Source organism: Suillus discolor (genome assembly GCF_016758755.1).
Source record: "Suillus discolor strain FC423 chromosome Unknown F5147scaffold_19, whole genome shotgun sequence".
Lineage (NCBI taxonomy): Eukaryota > Fungi > Basidiomycota > Agaricomycetes > Boletales > Suillaceae > Suillus > Suillus discolor.
In genome coordinates this window covers 166,197-180,639 of record NW_024541266.1, presented here as the reverse complement: position 1 = coordinate 180,639, position 14,443 = coordinate 166,197, and the positions used below count along the sequence as shown (strand labels likewise).

General features: G+C 47.3%; 4 protein-coding genes across 4 annotated transcripts; 2 read left to right on the top strand and 2 right to left on the bottom strand.

Moving 5' to 3' along the window:
• Window positions 1-68: 68 nt before the first annotated feature.
• On the bottom strand, window positions 69-4,202 carry F5147DRAFT_610407 (armadillo-type protein). The gene is made up of 13 exons (XM_041432423.1): window positions 3,792-4,202; window positions 3,577-3,680; window positions 3,095-3,523; window positions 2,720-3,045; window positions 2,526-2,666; window positions 2,307-2,471; window positions 2,084-2,258; window positions 1,772-2,027; window positions 1,163-1,718; window positions 962-1,114; window positions 729-912; window positions 423-682; window positions 69-369 (listed from the first exon to the last, which is right to left on the bottom strand). The coding sequence occupies exons 1-13, from the start codon at window positions 4,022-4,024 to the stop codon at window positions 154-156; spliced, it is 3,198 nt and encodes a 1,065-aa protein (XP_041294338.1). The 5' UTR covers window positions 4,025-4,202; the 3' UTR covers window positions 69-153.
• A 1,570-nt stretch (window positions 4,203-5,772) lies between these two features.
• Window positions 5,773-8,340, top strand: F5147DRAFT_633683 (uncharacterized protein). Its single transcript, XM_041432848.1, has 3 exons — window positions 5,773-6,755; window positions 6,806-7,164; window positions 7,216-8,340. Exons 1-3 carry the CDS (start codon window positions 5,835-5,837, stop codon window positions 8,243-8,245), a joined length of 2,310 nt encoding a protein of 769 aa, XP_041294337.1. The 5' UTR covers window positions 5,773-5,834; the 3' UTR covers window positions 8,246-8,340.
• Window positions 8,341-8,625: 285 nt separating this feature from the next.
• F5147DRAFT_687577 (uncharacterized protein) lies at window positions 8,626-12,454 on the top strand. Its single transcript, XM_041436854.1, has 15 exons — window positions 8,626-9,169; window positions 9,223-9,269; window positions 9,320-9,515; window positions 9,570-9,762; window positions 9,812-10,194; window positions 10,241-10,364; window positions 10,417-10,478; window positions 10,526-10,786; window positions 10,837-10,948; window positions 11,008-11,082; window positions 11,134-11,370; window positions 11,421-11,551; window positions 11,601-11,698; window positions 11,749-11,897; window positions 11,951-12,454. Exons 1-15 carry the CDS (start codon window positions 8,741-8,743, stop codon window positions 12,331-12,333), a joined length of 2,880 nt encoding a protein of 959 aa, XP_041294336.1. The 5' UTR covers window positions 8,626-8,740; the 3' UTR covers window positions 12,334-12,454.
• On the bottom strand, window positions 12,455-13,350 carry F5147DRAFT_835985 (uncharacterized protein). Its single transcript, XM_041443985.1, has 5 exons — window positions 13,218-13,350; window positions 13,044-13,127; window positions 12,972-12,988; window positions 12,805-12,910; window positions 12,455-12,752 (listed from the first exon to the last, which is right to left on the bottom strand). Exons 1-5 carry the CDS (start codon window positions 13,317-13,319, stop codon window positions 12,510-12,512), a joined length of 552 nt encoding a protein of 183 aa, XP_041294335.1. The 5' UTR covers window positions 13,320-13,350; the 3' UTR covers window positions 12,455-12,509.
• Window positions 13,351-14,443: the final 1,093 nt, after the last annotated feature.

Here is a 14,443-nt window from a genome sequence, read left to right as displayed (position 1 = left end):
GCCTCTATTGAAATCAGAAGCTGTCGCCAAACATCTCACAAGCAACTTCGAACACAAACGGGTGATACTCTTGGGCCACATGAAATATTTATTCATTCTTGCGATAAATGTGGACGCAATTACTGAAACAAATGAACGAGAAACCCTGATATGCTACGAGGAAGCCTGCGATCGAGATGAACGAACGAAATCAGCAAAGTACTTCCGAAATGCCTTGTTATCAAGGTCTCGAAGTTTGCCCGTGAACTCCATGGCGGTATCTGATGGCCAGCCTTGTGAAGGAAGGAAAGCAGACAAAAAGAAATCCTGTGCTTCTTGTCCTCTAGTTTTGCAGACTATCTGGAGGAAGTTGCCAATTTCCAATAGAACCTAATCCGGATGTTAGATCTGAAGTGGGTGGCAGATACTACATCGGTACATACAACCATCATCTGTCCATCCTTAATATTAAACTGCGGTGATGAAAGCACCACGAAGGCTGTGGGAACGAGACGCTCGTAAACGAATCGCTCAAAGCCGGGTACACCCTGGGCTTGGCCGTCAGCTGCTGTAGCTGGTCGGCACCAGACCTGAACACAGCGACTAAGGAATGCGAAAGCAGATTTCTGGCTACTCGAGTCCGAAATATCTTCTGCCAATCGACTCATGCTGATCAACAGGGGTTCGAAAGTGGCCTTGTTTCCTGCACAAATTTGAGACCAATCCACAACAGTCACTCGAAAACTCACGGTCAGAGATAAAAATGTCATGAAGATCGGAGGACATGACGTTGGTCAACAACGTCAGATAGGCTCGTTTAGTTTCTGCATGTTCGACACTGTCATCAGTACCTGTAACGGGCTGATTGAGAAGCTGGGTGATGTGGGCGCTTAGAGGTCCAATGAGCTCGTCCAGAACATTGAAAAGCTCGCTCTGTTGGCATAAAGTCAGGTATGAACGCACAAGCGAGTACAATCCTCACCTGAAGCTTGTGAATCAGCAACCCAATGAAGTTCATGAAGTCGACGAGCTCAGAGGGTTCGAACTGTGCAAGAAGGTTGGCCATCAAAGGTGGGATCAAGTGAGTAACACTGGACCCTGTCGTGGCAATGATTCGCGCAAATGCGTGTCGTGTCTACAGATGATCAGCCTGGGATGTGTCAAGAACAAAATACCAACTTACTGCGTCGCGGACGTCTTTGAAAACGTTCATGGCCTCCAGACATGATAAAATAGCCTGCGCAACCCGCTGAAACACGTCTAGTGATGGAAGACAATATCCCTCGGGCACTGGAGAAGGATAATCTGGAAATCCTTTCGCAACATTGCCGAGCGCCATAATACTGTGATGAATGCGAAGGATTGGAATGGGATCCTTCCCCCCTTTTGCCACCGTCAAATTTGAAGAAAGCTCATCTAGTAGAGGTGTCACGATCGAGAGTAACATGCCCGCTTGCTGATCAGGAGATTTCGACACCAAGGATATGAGTGTGCCCAAAGTCTCAAACAGATAGAGCTGCGAGTCGAATAATCCAGGATTTTTGATCGCCTCCGCTAAGAGATCGTCATCGGGACTATCAAGGGTTGGTAGGTCTACTTGAATAGTCAGCAGATCCCTGATGCCCTGCACGAGGTTGACTGCAAGTTCCTCGGAAATGTCGTTTCTGCTTTCTTTGATGAACCGGTGGAAAAGATAATATGTCCGCGATCGAACTGTGCTGTCTGGATTGTGGAGTCCCCTGAACCATGTATATCAGTAATGTAACACCGTCGCATGTCGCTTCGTGCCTACCGAGTATCAACAATGGCCTCGAGTGTCGGCATAATGCACTCTTTGCGAATCTTAAAGAAATCTCCATAACGGGCCACGGTTTCAAAGAACTGCATGGCAACTAAGCGGTGAGGGAATGCAGATATACCACTCTGTACCAGAGCCAGTAACATCTCCCCATGAGGGGTCAACGGATATTCAGAATAATCGACTTCGCGGCGTTTCTCTTTCGGCACGAGAGGAGCGACGCAAAAGGCCGCGCGGCCCTTCCCTCCAGCTGTAAAATTGAGTTGTGAGATGAGGCTTGAGTAGTCACAGTAAATTATCCCGTACTTTTCACGATCTCGCCGAAGATGTACACGAGATAAACTGCCAGTTCAGCGTCATTCCAATTAAGCGACATCCCGCTGCGATAGGCGGACAAGGTCTGCAAGGACATTGTTCTGGCCGCATTAGTGACAAGATCTTGGTCAATTGTGAACACGGCATCCATCGACAATTTGAGATCCTGGAAGAAAGTCAACGGGCTAGAAGCGGCAAGTGACATCAAAGCAACCTTGCGAAGGGTTTCAAATGCACTAAAATCGTCGTCGTCCAAGTCGCTAGGATCTTCTTCGTCATCCCACTTCATCTTCTGCATAATGACTTGGAGCAAAGACACGAGGAATGATCGTTTCGATTCTTCAAGCGGATCCGTGGATACCTTTCGGGAGCGCTTGTACTGAAATAATGATCAGTCTTGCAGCAGGGTTTGTTATAGTAAATATGGACTCACACTTGCAAGGATGGTCTGCAGCAAGGGAAATACTGTCGAGCACGTGTCATCATATTTATCTGACATAAATCGCAACATGACGGGTAGAATCTGCTCCAACAGACGCGTAGCATCTGCCGCAACCTCAGGTTTTTCAGATTCCTATGCGAAATCATTAGCCGGCCGAAGTGCCAAAAGCTCCGGATCAAACCCACCACTTCGGTCAGCTTTGACAGCTCAAGGCCCAAGACATTCAGCAGGCGGCCGAGGGCCTCCCGGTAAGACTCTTCCCCTTCATCTTCGTTGGATCCTCGCGCAACTTGTTCTGCACTTGTTTTTGATTCGAGCGCGTCGATCACTTGACCGAGGGCTAATACCTTGACGAGCTGCAACTTGTCTTCTGGTTCCTTGAGACCCTTTGCTATAATGCGCAGCAAGGCCGTTGATGTTGCAAGGCGAATAGCCAGATTAGGGTCAGGGAGCAGTGAAAACAAGAGAGGTATAGTTATGGGTGTGATGGTCAAATTGATATCAATCCACCCTTTGACTATCGTGAGCACAAAGTCTGATGGTCACGACTGATCACATACCCGCGTACGAACCAAACGTCCTAATGCCCCAATCGACTATCTCTAGAGCCTCGGAAAGCTCGGGCGAAGATGTTGTCGTTTTTCTGAGTAACGCCAACCGTTCCGTCCCATCAACAATAATCGTCAATACCGCTTCATTGATCAACGGCGCATCTCGCTCTCGAACAGCATCTCTGACGCGAGAGTCTCGCGTATGCCGAATAGGGTTGAATGTCCTCGCAGACTTGATTGTTTGATCTGCAACTTCACCAGAGATCTCCGATATGAGGTGGAAAAGGAGAAGCGAGACATGGCGATTGAATTGTGGCTGGGAGGGAGACTCGGGGAGACGAATAAGAGAGAAAAGATCGGTGAAGAATGTTGGCCACTGTTCGACGTATGTGCATAGGAAGAATAATGTGAGTGTATGCGAGAACTTGTTGCGAAGATCTGTAAGTCATGGTGAATGTTTCTGAAAGGATCGATGTATGACGAGCTCATACATGATGCATTAGATTCAGCCGAGCCATAAACATATTCAGATTGTACATAAGATATCAGAGATTGTTGAAGAGTACGAAATGAGTCTTCATCAAGAGGTTCGAACCTGTAAGATAAGCAATAAATCAGAGTCATTCCAACTTCATTATATATGAAAATAAAGGCGGGTTGTCATGTTTAATATTCTCAACCTGCAAATGAAACCAAAATCACTTACCGATTGTCAAAGAACTCATCTAGCAAGCGTAAAGAATAGAACCTGACTGATTCGGGGTATTTATTACCCTCCGAAGTCATGCCCGTGAACGCCGTTAAGGCCAGTCGCCACGTTTCGTTCGCATTTTGGCGGAGGTTGGATAGGTACTCAAAGGCCTGCTGGTGGAGATGACTTTGCGAGGGTTCAGACGCAATGCAAATTGCCTCCACATAATGGGGAATTTCTTCTTCCATTGCTGTAGCTGAATCGTCTACCGAACACGGCACGTCCCCGGATGCTCGCGGTCAGTTGGTTTGGAACACGAGGAGATTTGATAAAAGCCGAAGATTTTGAAAAATGAGTAGGGTTCGTGAAAAGTTGTCAAAAACAAACGTCGTGAGCCGTGTCAATGCTGGTCACTGGTGTGGTGACTCTACTAGTAGCTGATCACGATTGCAGTGGCAGTGTAAATTTATGCCTTCATTGTATCACGTGGCTTACGTTAGACGAGCTTCTCGTCATCTGTACAGGGGTTTGAATCAGTTTACCATTCGACTCGAACATGGAGATACTATAACGCTAAAAATGTGTAAAAATGTGTAGTGGAAGGAAGATTACTAGGTGAACATGCAAGTGGGATGCAAAAGTCCTAAAAAGCAATGGAAAGTGGAGAAACTGATGTGAAAGCTGGTATGATGCAAGAAAAATTACTGAAAAATAAGCCAGGCAGTATTGATGCACATCCTCCAGGCAATCAATGAGTAATCTATACCTAAATTTTGTACTTTAGTACTAGTTAGGGAAATACAAGTGTATGTACAAGTGTTTAAACTTTTAGTACAAGTACCCAAGCATTTTTCACTTGTTAGATTTATTTTTCTGGTTGAGTGCTAATACTACCATTATTCATCCCTCACAAGTTGCCAAAATGAGTAAACAATAAGAAAAAGTCAAGAAACAGGATATGAGTGGCCTTTTTGCCAGTTCTCTGAATTTGAATAAGTGGGAATGCTAAGACCTTCCAATGAGTGTGGCACTGGGAGGAACCAAACTGTGACCATGTGACACGGTACAGCTCTTACAGGTACAGAATATTGTAGTTTACTGATTGGCAACTCTCCCTTCATGTGACGGACCAGGCACAATCACTGGTTTTTTGCCAATAACAGTACCGTATACATCACATAAATTCAAAACGAAGTAGATGGCAATACCCAAACCAAACACTGATCAGACTTTGAAAATTCGTGCGGCTTAGCGGCAAAGTCAAAGTGTAACCAAACATCCACCATAGCTCACTCCTACACTGCTTTAATATAAGGTGGCATAGGGGTGAGCACGAAACTTACTCGTAACCATCAATGCTCGAGCCAAGTGTAATTGTGATTCTATCCCTAGAAGTAGGATAGAATTCGATGGAACGACGGAATTTTTATTGAAAGGTGATCGCAGCATGACTAAAATGATGGCTCACGACCGCCGGCCGCGAGCTTACTAGGTCGCCTTGAAAAATTAGCAGCCATTTCAGCCTGGGAGTATTTCCAAAATCGAGGGCATCCACTTTATGAGAAAGGTCTCCCTTCGTCTATGACTAGGGGAGACTAGGGCGCCCACGATTGCACAACGGCAATCCCCTAGTTCAACAGCAAGTCTGCGGGACCTATAGAATGCTGCAGACCACGACACGTCTACGTGTTTGGCCATGCATGTTCAACGTGGGGCTACTGGAACATGGCGTATGACTCACCGTGAGCCAAAGACAGAATAATGATGTTCTCTACGTCTAGTCAGACATGAAAAAATCGCAATCAGTACGTCCATGACAGTTATCAGCAGGATTGTGATGGGATGCTCGAAGCTTTCTGCCTTCAAGCAGTACCAAAGATAGGATTTTCGGATTTTCGATGCTGCATAGCCCCATGGATATGTATGTAAGACCACTTGGTAATTCAAAGACCGCAGCATGCTGCGTGAGAGTGGCCTGCCTACTTCACCCTAATTGAGTCAATCAAGCGTGCAAGCGGCAATAAAAAGCCCTCCACCCCTTTCAATTGAACGATCACCATGGATCCTTTACAACCCAAGCACTCACCTGCCCATATACATGAACCCACTGACAATTCAACACTTTCTGAAGTAGAAAGCCTATCTGACTCTGAGTGGCTCGATGTTGCCAGTGGCCGTGAGTCTGATAGTGACTCGATCTATTCGTCCAGGGGGACAGATCAAGGACGCACATCTTCACGTTCGCGGTCAAGACGTTCATCATTTAGCTATGGAAGCTCCAGAGACGGAGACGTCGATGCCTGGGAAGGCTTAATTGAAGACAGTGCCGACGAGGGGCTAGTACCCGATACCGTCCGCCTATCCGGCTCTCCACTCGCCTTCTTTACTACTCCGACTGATGATGATGTCGGTGATGTTACAGAAGAGCAGCGTGTCAAAGAGGGCCTAGATCAGAGTATGATCAGTACTCTGAGCTCCTCTCGCTCAAGCTCGGTTCACGCATCCACTGTGATTACGTCGTCGCGCGATTTGCGTCTATCCTTCCCGGATCCCATTTTCAGTTCCCATGAAGAGCTCTCCAGCACTTCATCCGAGAACATATCATCGCCTTCCTCTGATGCCATGTTCTCTGGCCCGGATCCCGATGTCACCGTGCATATCACGGACCCGGGAGGACCGGACCTGTCTCACGCGCCCGGGAGCTCTTCAATCCCCATAACCATTGATGATGCAGTATCCGCCTTACTCGACTCTGACCTAAATATTACACTTTATGGGTTTCATTATCCGCATAAATGGTCGTTTGTGTCCACACTTCTCGAGAAGGCTGTTCGTGGTGCTCGTCTCACCATTACCACACCTCTCGAGGAGATGGACGGTCCTGTTCGACAACTCCGCATCGATGGTAGAACAGACAGGAGCTTGTTTTACCCTCGCATCATTACAGTGATCGACCGGACTCAAGGTGGCAGGGAAGACGTAGGTTTGATTCACTTCTTCACCGGAAGATTAATTGCAACGCCCTGCAGCCATTAGCCGATTTTTCCACAGGTCACCCAAGTTTGGCTATCGTTTTCCTTCCATTTTCATCTCTGCAGCTTCCAGAGCATGCAGCGTATCTTCCTGTACTTGTCCCTGCTCCTTGCGTCATAGACAGTCTCCAGTCTGAGGATGCAATTCGCAATTCCGCGCAGGAGGCGTGGGACCTCTTTAATGTCCCCAGTGACAGGGTCCTTCGACTTAGCGATACTGCTTCATGCGTTGTGAATGCTGATGTGATTGAAAGTCTTCCTCCATATCGAGCACATCGTGCTTTCGATCGCATCTTCCTTCGTGGTAAGAAGAAGTCGGTCAAGCTCTCAACCAATTCGCCGCATACTTTCACAATGTAAGTCTTGCTGTCATTGACCCACTGATGTAACTCAAAATTGAATTCAAGACTTACTATGGTGTCGCTTGTGCTTGGCGTTATGGTAGGATCCACATTCCGCGGTACTGCACCTGCAGTTACCCCTACCCCTGTCACCACTGCCATGGCATCGGCCGCTTCAACGCCATTCCTTTGGGCACTCCTCTACCCTGTCATCAATCGCTCGCACGAATCCATTCCAGCAAAGACCGAGTCGACAGCAATGTCGATCCACTCTTCTCTGAAAGACTTCGCCATGTCAGTATTCAACCCAGACCCCACATCGGTTTCTATCTTCCAGGAGACATCTACATCTGGGTTCCGGATCACATCTTCCTTTTCGGAGAAGCTAAAGCTTTCCAAGGATGTCATCCTTCGTCCGACTTCTTCCCTCATGTCTCTGGAAGGAAGCACCAATTCACTATCTGTCGTTCCTAGTATGACATCCTCAAAGGCCCATGTGGCAGAGGCAGTGCCAACTCCGTCTTCGTCCGCACTCACGTCATCTACTCTTGGCCTGAGTTTCTTGCAGGACTATCTGCCCAAATTTGTGGACACGCATGCGCCTGCTGTCCTAGCTGCTGTCAATGCTGACATGCAAGATATCATTGACGCTCTCGATTCCCTCGTCCAAGCCATTTCCCGACAAGCTCACGTCATGATTGCTCAAACTAATGCGCTTATCCAGTATTCGACAGTGCAGTTTGAGCAAAGAGCTCCAGAATTTGAGGCAATCATGGATGCTTTTAACGCCCGTAATGAGCATGCACAGCGTCGTGCAAAGGAGCTCAAGGATAACGGGGCGAAATGGCTCCATGAAGCTGGGGAAGCTCTAATGAACCGTGCTTCACGTGCGAGAGGGAAAGCCAAGGAGATCACGGAGGACATGGAGCAGATCTGGGCTGAGTCGAGAGAGAAATGGGAGGTGTCTAAGATGCGTGGCACACAGAGGCGCTCGGGGAGGGGGTCGAGGAGGGGTTGTAATAAGGCGAAGAATTGTCGGGGGGGTCGTTCAAAGAAGTGCACTGGCGGGTGGTTGACACATGCTCACTACTATTGAAAGCATGTTATGTCGCTGATTTCATTCACTCTATGGTATGCTGTATGACGTGTACATTATGTATGAAGATTGAATATTGATCTATGATTGAATAACGACTGGTCGTATTGGTACATTCATCTGTAGGCCGGAAGATGAACTAGTTTGATGATGACGGCGACCAAGAATGAGATTGTTTCTTTTCAGCTCAAGATCCTATGGTCACTCCTATCACGGAACTCATAGTCATGCAGTGTTGCTTATGGTACTAACGTTCGCGCCGGAAAAGCTGCCCAGCCGGCCCCGGAGCACAATGACTAAATGATTCATCACGTGACGTGATTTCATTCGCATATGTAACCCTTGCTTGGCGGCCCTGTGCGGTACTAGGGTAAGACTTACTGTTAGTATTATCTTCGAATTTGACCTTTTGATTTGTCTATAGCCAGTCATTAATCTCCTGTATCTTGTTGCAACTCAATCAACCACTTAACTTGTTCGGTGATTACATTTATTATGCATAATCAGCGACACTATCCATATGTTACGATCCCCCCTGGAGCGAGTCCTCTACCCAACCCTAGCCCACTGCAGGCATACCCAGACGAATTTGAATATCATGCGCCATCTGGGGACCTCTTGAATCCATGGGACCAAACACCTACAACCCGACATCCGAATGGCAGACCAGGTGAACTTCGATCACGCCCTCGTACTCGGAGTGCATACGAGCCCTTACCACCCACCATCTCCTTTCCTGAACCGGAGATACATCGATTTGCTTCTCAACGAACGACACTTCACCCGTATTCACCACACCACCGTCCCAGCAAGTCCGATGACGGCCATGGTTCTCTACCACCGAGTGGAGACCATAGTACGCGGCCCTTCACTCCAATAACACCCGACTCTGCTTCATCTATGCATTACCCTTCAGAGGAAGATGTACGTGTATAAAATGTAAAGTCGACGATGACGTATTCTGATGACCTCTTCAGTGGGAAGCACCAGTAAACCAACTGACTCAAGAACTGTCCAATGTTTCGTGAGTATCATGGTGGTTTGTTTAATGCGATAGATATTGAAAAGACACAGCCTATATTCTGAGGAGGGATTAAGACTATTCCAAGCCGGTCATCAATTAGCAGAGAAGGATGAAGAATGGCACCGGCTAGTTCCTCCTGAAGCCCAGGAAGCACTTGGCAAAAAAGAAGTAGAACGACAATCAGTGCTGTTCGAGCTGTTCAAGTCGGAAAGGGACTATGTGGAAGATCTTAGACTTGTCACAGAGGTGGCATCCACCGCTATCATGATACAATCAGATCCAGCTAATCTTTTGCTGCAGGTTTTCATTGAGCCTTTACAGTTCGCCAAACCCCCTGTCATTGCTCCCGACAGGTTACGTCCCTTTGTTCAGGAAGTGTTTTGGAATTTGGGTCAGATCTTTGTGCACCATGAGCGTATGCTGGCTGCACTCTTTGAACGCCAATTGGATCAGCATCCGCTGGTACAGAGTGTGACCGACATTGTACTTGAAAGTGAGTTGACAAAAAAAACACTTAACAGCTCACATTCAACACCTTTTAGCCTGCTTTCAGTTCCAAGCGGATTATGAGTCCTACATCAAACACTACCCAATCGCAGAAGAGCGGCATCGCACTGAACTCAGTCGCAATAAAAACTATCAAGTGTTCATACAAAAATGTTCTCAAGATCCTCGGATGCGCAAGCGCGACATGATCACCTTCCTTTCCAGACCAGTGACTCGCCTCCCACGCCTTCATTTGATCCTTGAGCACATTCAGAAGATTACAGAACCAGGCCATCCGGATCTTGAAGATCTGCCACTTCTCCTAAACATTTTGAGCGACTTCCTGAAGAGCACACAACCTGGTATTGCAGCCGCAGAGAACAGAGTAAAATATTGGAATGTCTGTGAAAGTTTGACAATGCCCAAGGGACAAATAATAGTGCGTTCCGTGGACGTCACTTCGTTCTTCGGCTGATAAAGTGCAGGATTTGGATTGGTATAACGACAATCGGTCACTGGTGTACTCTGGCCCTGTAGCTCGAAGGTCCAAGTCCGAGATGGATTGGCACCCGTGGACTGATCTGTTCGTCGTCTTACTCGACAACTATCGTAAGTTATATATTTGTCTCTTGCTTGACTTGGGGTCACTGATTTATCGCAGTGTTGCTCACTAAAGAGGAGAGAAGAACGGGAGGAATCCTCAAGCGCTATGTTTCGTCCGGAGTAAAGACTTTTTTTTTCACTGATTTCATTGAAACTCATTTTTACAGCCTATACCCTTAGAATATCTCAAACTAGGAAGCTTCGAAGGACAGCCAGAAAGTAGGAGGGAACGGTCTGAAGAAGGAGGGATCTTGGACAGCTTGCGCGCACAATACAAACCCATCTATCCGTTCACGATTTATCACTCCGCAGATAAATTGGAGCGGCGGTATACTTTGTACGCGCCGACCGAGTCTATGAGAGAGAAGTGGCGCAACGCTCTTGTTGAGACCAAGGGAATAGACGACGTGCGCCGAGATGCAAACAAGGTGTGTACATCCGTATCTGCATGTTGGTGCGCTTTTATTCAACTGATTAGTGGTTTGCACCGCAACTCGTTGATGATGGCTCCTTTCGGTCACCAGGAGCTTACACTCCCCGCGGCTTTGGATCTAAAGCGTCAGGGAGGGTTGCCAACGCTGTGTCCTTTAGTACGCATCATATTGCTGCTTCCCCGTCTAATGTCGCTTATGATTGATGGTCTATCTAGCTGCTGCCGGCGGCAAGAGGCTCATGGCGGTCGGCTGCGCCACTGGAATTTATGTTGGTTTAAGAGGCGATATCAGTATGAAGTATTCACACACTAACTTGCTCCATCACTGATGTTCACCTTCAGGCTTCCGCAAGATATTGTCGTATGGCAATCCTTCCTCTATCATAGTTTTACAGGAATTCAATAAGTTCATCGTACATCATGAGAGCTATTTGCTCTCCTATTCCTTGGACATTCTCGCTAGAGTCGCAATGTACCAGGCCCCTGCGAGTAGCTTAGATGCTTCAATGGAGAAGATTGCAGGGGAAGATGGGACCGTCCTATTTTGTACTGTAGGACGAATAAAACAACGAATGATAGGTAAGCTTTGACCTAATTCGTACAACTCGTTGACTCACACCTCTCACCAGTTATTTATGCTCTTAAATCATTCTTTCAAATCACAGTGCATGCTTTGGAAGCCTGCAACCTTTCTGAGCTTCGACGAACTCCATCACGAGGATCTCAGGGTACCATATCATCGTTTAGACCGTTTGGCGAAGTGAGTGGATGTGACCATTTCCTTTTTATATACTCATCCTGTGAACCAGCCATTGTATGTACCAAAGGATGCCTACTCCGTCATGGCGCTAGCCAAGACGATCGCTATAAGTACAGAGAAGGGCATCGTCATCGCCGATCCGACTGAGTATGTTGCTCATCCTCCGCCCTCTGTACTTTACTAATGTAGTATTGCAGCGCAACCAGGCAGATGATCCCGGTCGTCCCGGACTTCAGCGGAGCAACCTCCGATACAGACATGGCCGACCTGAAGACTCGCTGCGAGGATGCTAAGCCCCTCGGCTTAATTCGGACTGAAACCAGCGAAATATTGGTCGTTTATGACAGTAAGTCTTCTCGATTCAAATCACGTCCATAATCCATCGTACCTCCACTATAGCTCTTGGATGCTACATAACGAAGCGGGGCGTTCCCCATCGGAAATGCGGATTCATTCTCTGGGAGACGAAAGCTACGTCATTTGCCCATCGCGGGTCTCATGTGATGCTGTTCTCCTCTGAGTTCATTGAAATTCGGAGCATTTCTACCGGTAGACTTGATCAAGTCATTGAAGGGAACGACATTCGTTTATTGGTGCACACGAACCTGAAATCTCACTCGGCCGATGATCCATTATTCGTGGCGATGCGTGGGACCAAGGACGACAAAGATGGCGTCAGCGACAAGATAATAGAACTAGTTCGAACTGCAGATTTCAACTCCACGCAGACACCGATGACACCCACGCCAGTGGAAGGTCTGTGGGATGAGTGGGACATGTAAGCAATTGGCGTACCAGAGGAAGATAATGCATAAGTTATGCTACGTAATTGTGTTTTGTTAGGTGTACTATTTACATGACCATGTATTATAAATCACTATTGCTTCGCTATGACTCTCCCAGTAAGGAGGGGACAATTGAGAACAGGCAGTGGGGAAGGACTATCAGTGAACTCCAATCATGCCAGCTCTAATGCTAGGTCCTCAGGGACGGTCATCGGGAGCTGATCTATCATTGCCTTCATGTAGTACCGCATACGGAGGTACTGGGAAATCACAATCATCGTAGGGAGGAAACAAGATATGATGATAGAAACAGCCACTGCTGGTGATTTTACCGCAAACGCCAACTCCACTGACGTTACGGCGAGAATTCCAACCGCTGGAATTGCGTGCAAAATTCCAAAAATTACTGCTCCAAGCTGCCGTGGTTTTAGGTGCTTGTGCGTGAACGAATGACTTGAAACGCCTTACGTGAGAAACACCCGGCACGCTAGCAGTGATGTGCAGGCTGATAGTATATAGTATCAGCGTGAGGGTAGCCACCAAAAGATTTTCAGATCCTGATATCGACTGAAGGCTACAAAATAGCAGAATGTTGATCGGAATGTCAGGGATAATCCGATTAGGACTGAACTAACGCTAGAAATGCCATGAGCTGTGAAAAAGAGGTCGAGTAAGGGACTGCGGTTTTCAGCAATGTGAACACTCACTATATTCAGATAAGTCTTCCTGCAGTCTTGTAAGTCTCTAGCAAGGGCAGGAGATACAAGTTGGGGAGTAGAATGCATCGTGGTCTGAGATGATGCAATAGTTTTGTCCATCGTCGTGCAGAGGATAAAGAAATGTATGAGTGAATCATAAATCTGCAGCACTTTTATACAGACGGGATAAGCTTTCACGTCCAGACGGTGATCCGCAGTGTCTCCATAGCTTGCAGAAGCGCGGGGCCAATCACTCCTGCAGAGGGAACGTATTGCAACCCCCATAGTAAACCCATAGGTAGTTATGTCCTCGTTGATATACATTCGCAGAGTCTTGGATTTGTGACCCCGCTAACAAAACGTTAGATAGAATTGAATGGATAAGTACACCACGTGCATGATTGCAAGGGCTAGACCATTCGCACCCTGGATCTAGAACTAGACCGTGATTAATATCCCAGAAATTTAAAGTGCTACAGGAGCAAAAGGAGAAATATAGTAAACAAGTTTTGTTACTGCCCATTGCACCCCTGAAGAAGCTGCGTTTGCCGATTGAACATAAACGCTCAATGAGTCTAGACCCTCAGGGCAGGATGCATGATGGTCCAGGCCAGGGACAGATATCGAGACGAATATGCCTTCGTTTACATCCGTCCCCAGTACACGCTTGCTGTACCAATGCTGTACAGAACAGCGAGCATAAGATATGACTTTAGCGGGCTAAATCAGTACCTGTACCGCCGCATCTAAGTACAATGCGCTATTTCGGAATAGGTCAGCCTGGGCAACGCTAAAATAGCACCTCAAGAACTGAGTACTGACGAGCTGCAAAGCCTATAGTGAAAGGCATGAGCACAGGAGCCAATGACCATTCGCGATTACGACAGGCGGGCGGGTCACCGTATCAGTGAACCGGTGAGCCACCGATATTCTCAGATGAAGCATGTAAGCATGGATCGGCATTCAAATAAAAGTGGCGGAGATCGGTGCAGATTTGTACAGCAATAAGGAATGAACCTATTATTTTGTGGTAAGTGCATGGGATAGGGTACGCCAGAAGCAGAAAAACAAGTAACTTGCTGTGGCCGGTGTCTCAAAGTCCCTCGCGACCGCTCACCGGTGGTCTCGGCCACGGATAAAAGAGTCCGAGAGCACTTACAGGCAGTTGGAGGCAGAGTCCAGACCCATTACAACTACTTCTCGGTAGATCGAATGTCAGGTCCAACTTGAGAGTTGAATGCTAATATAAAGCCCTGACAATTGTGTCATCTTTCTTGAATCCAGAGACGGCGAGAAGTTGTGGCAGGAGAATCACGGCTGTGTCTCTCTGAGCACATCGTTTGAAGTCTTTATCAGACCTCTCTTTGGTACCACGGCCGCTAGTAAGCAAGCCTAGATGGTCACCGGTC

Bases quoted from the DNA above. Each gene is read 5' to 3' on its own strand.
- F5147DRAFT_835985 (XM_041443985.1), bottom strand. From the start codon at position 13,319: ATGGGGGTTGCAATACGTTCCCTCTGCAGGAGTGATTGGCCCCGCGCT. The intron at 13,128-13,217 runs GTCTGTATAAAA...GCATCATCTCAG, and splicing joins TGGACGTGAAAGCTTATCCC to ACCACGATGCATTCTACTCC. The intron at 12,753-12,804 runs GTAAGGCGTTTC...AAACCACGGCAG, and splicing joins GCGTGCCGGGTGTTTCTCAC to CTTGGAGCAGTAATTTTTGG.
- F5147DRAFT_633683 (XM_041432848.1), top strand. From the start codon at position 5,835: ATGGATCCTTTACAACCCAAGCACTCACCTGCCCATATACATGAACCC. The intron at 6,756-6,805 runs GTAGGTTTGATT...AACGCCCTGCAG, and splicing joins CTCAAGGTGGCAGGGAAGAC to CCATTAGCCGATTTTTCCAC. The intron at 7,165-7,215 runs GTAAGTCTTGCT...ATTGAATTCAAG, and splicing joins TCGCCGCATACTTTCACAAT to ACTTACTATGGTGTCGCTTG.
- F5147DRAFT_610407 (XM_041432423.1), bottom strand. From the start codon at position 4,024: ATGGAAGAAGAAATTCCCCATTATGTGGAGGCAATTTGCATTGCGTCT. The intron at 3,681-3,791 runs GTAAGTGATTTT...CTTATCTTACAG, and splicing joins GATGAGTTCTTTGACAATCG to GTTCGAACCTCTTGATGAAG. The intron at 683-728 runs GTGAGTTTTCGA...AAATTTGTGCAG, and splicing joins TGACATTTTTATCTCTGACC to GAAACAAGGCCACTTTCGAA.
- F5147DRAFT_687577 (XM_041436854.1), top strand. From the start codon at position 8,741: ATGCATAATCAGCGACACTATCCATATGTTACGATCCCCCCTGGAGCG. The intron at 9,516-9,569 runs GTGGCATCCACC...CTTTTGCTGCAG, and splicing joins ATCTTAGACTTGTCACAGAG to GTTTTCATTGAGCCTTTACA. The intron at 11,552-11,600 runs GTGAGTGGATGT...CCTGTGAACCAG, and splicing joins CGTTTAGACCGTTTGGCGAA to CCATTGTATGTACCAAAGGA.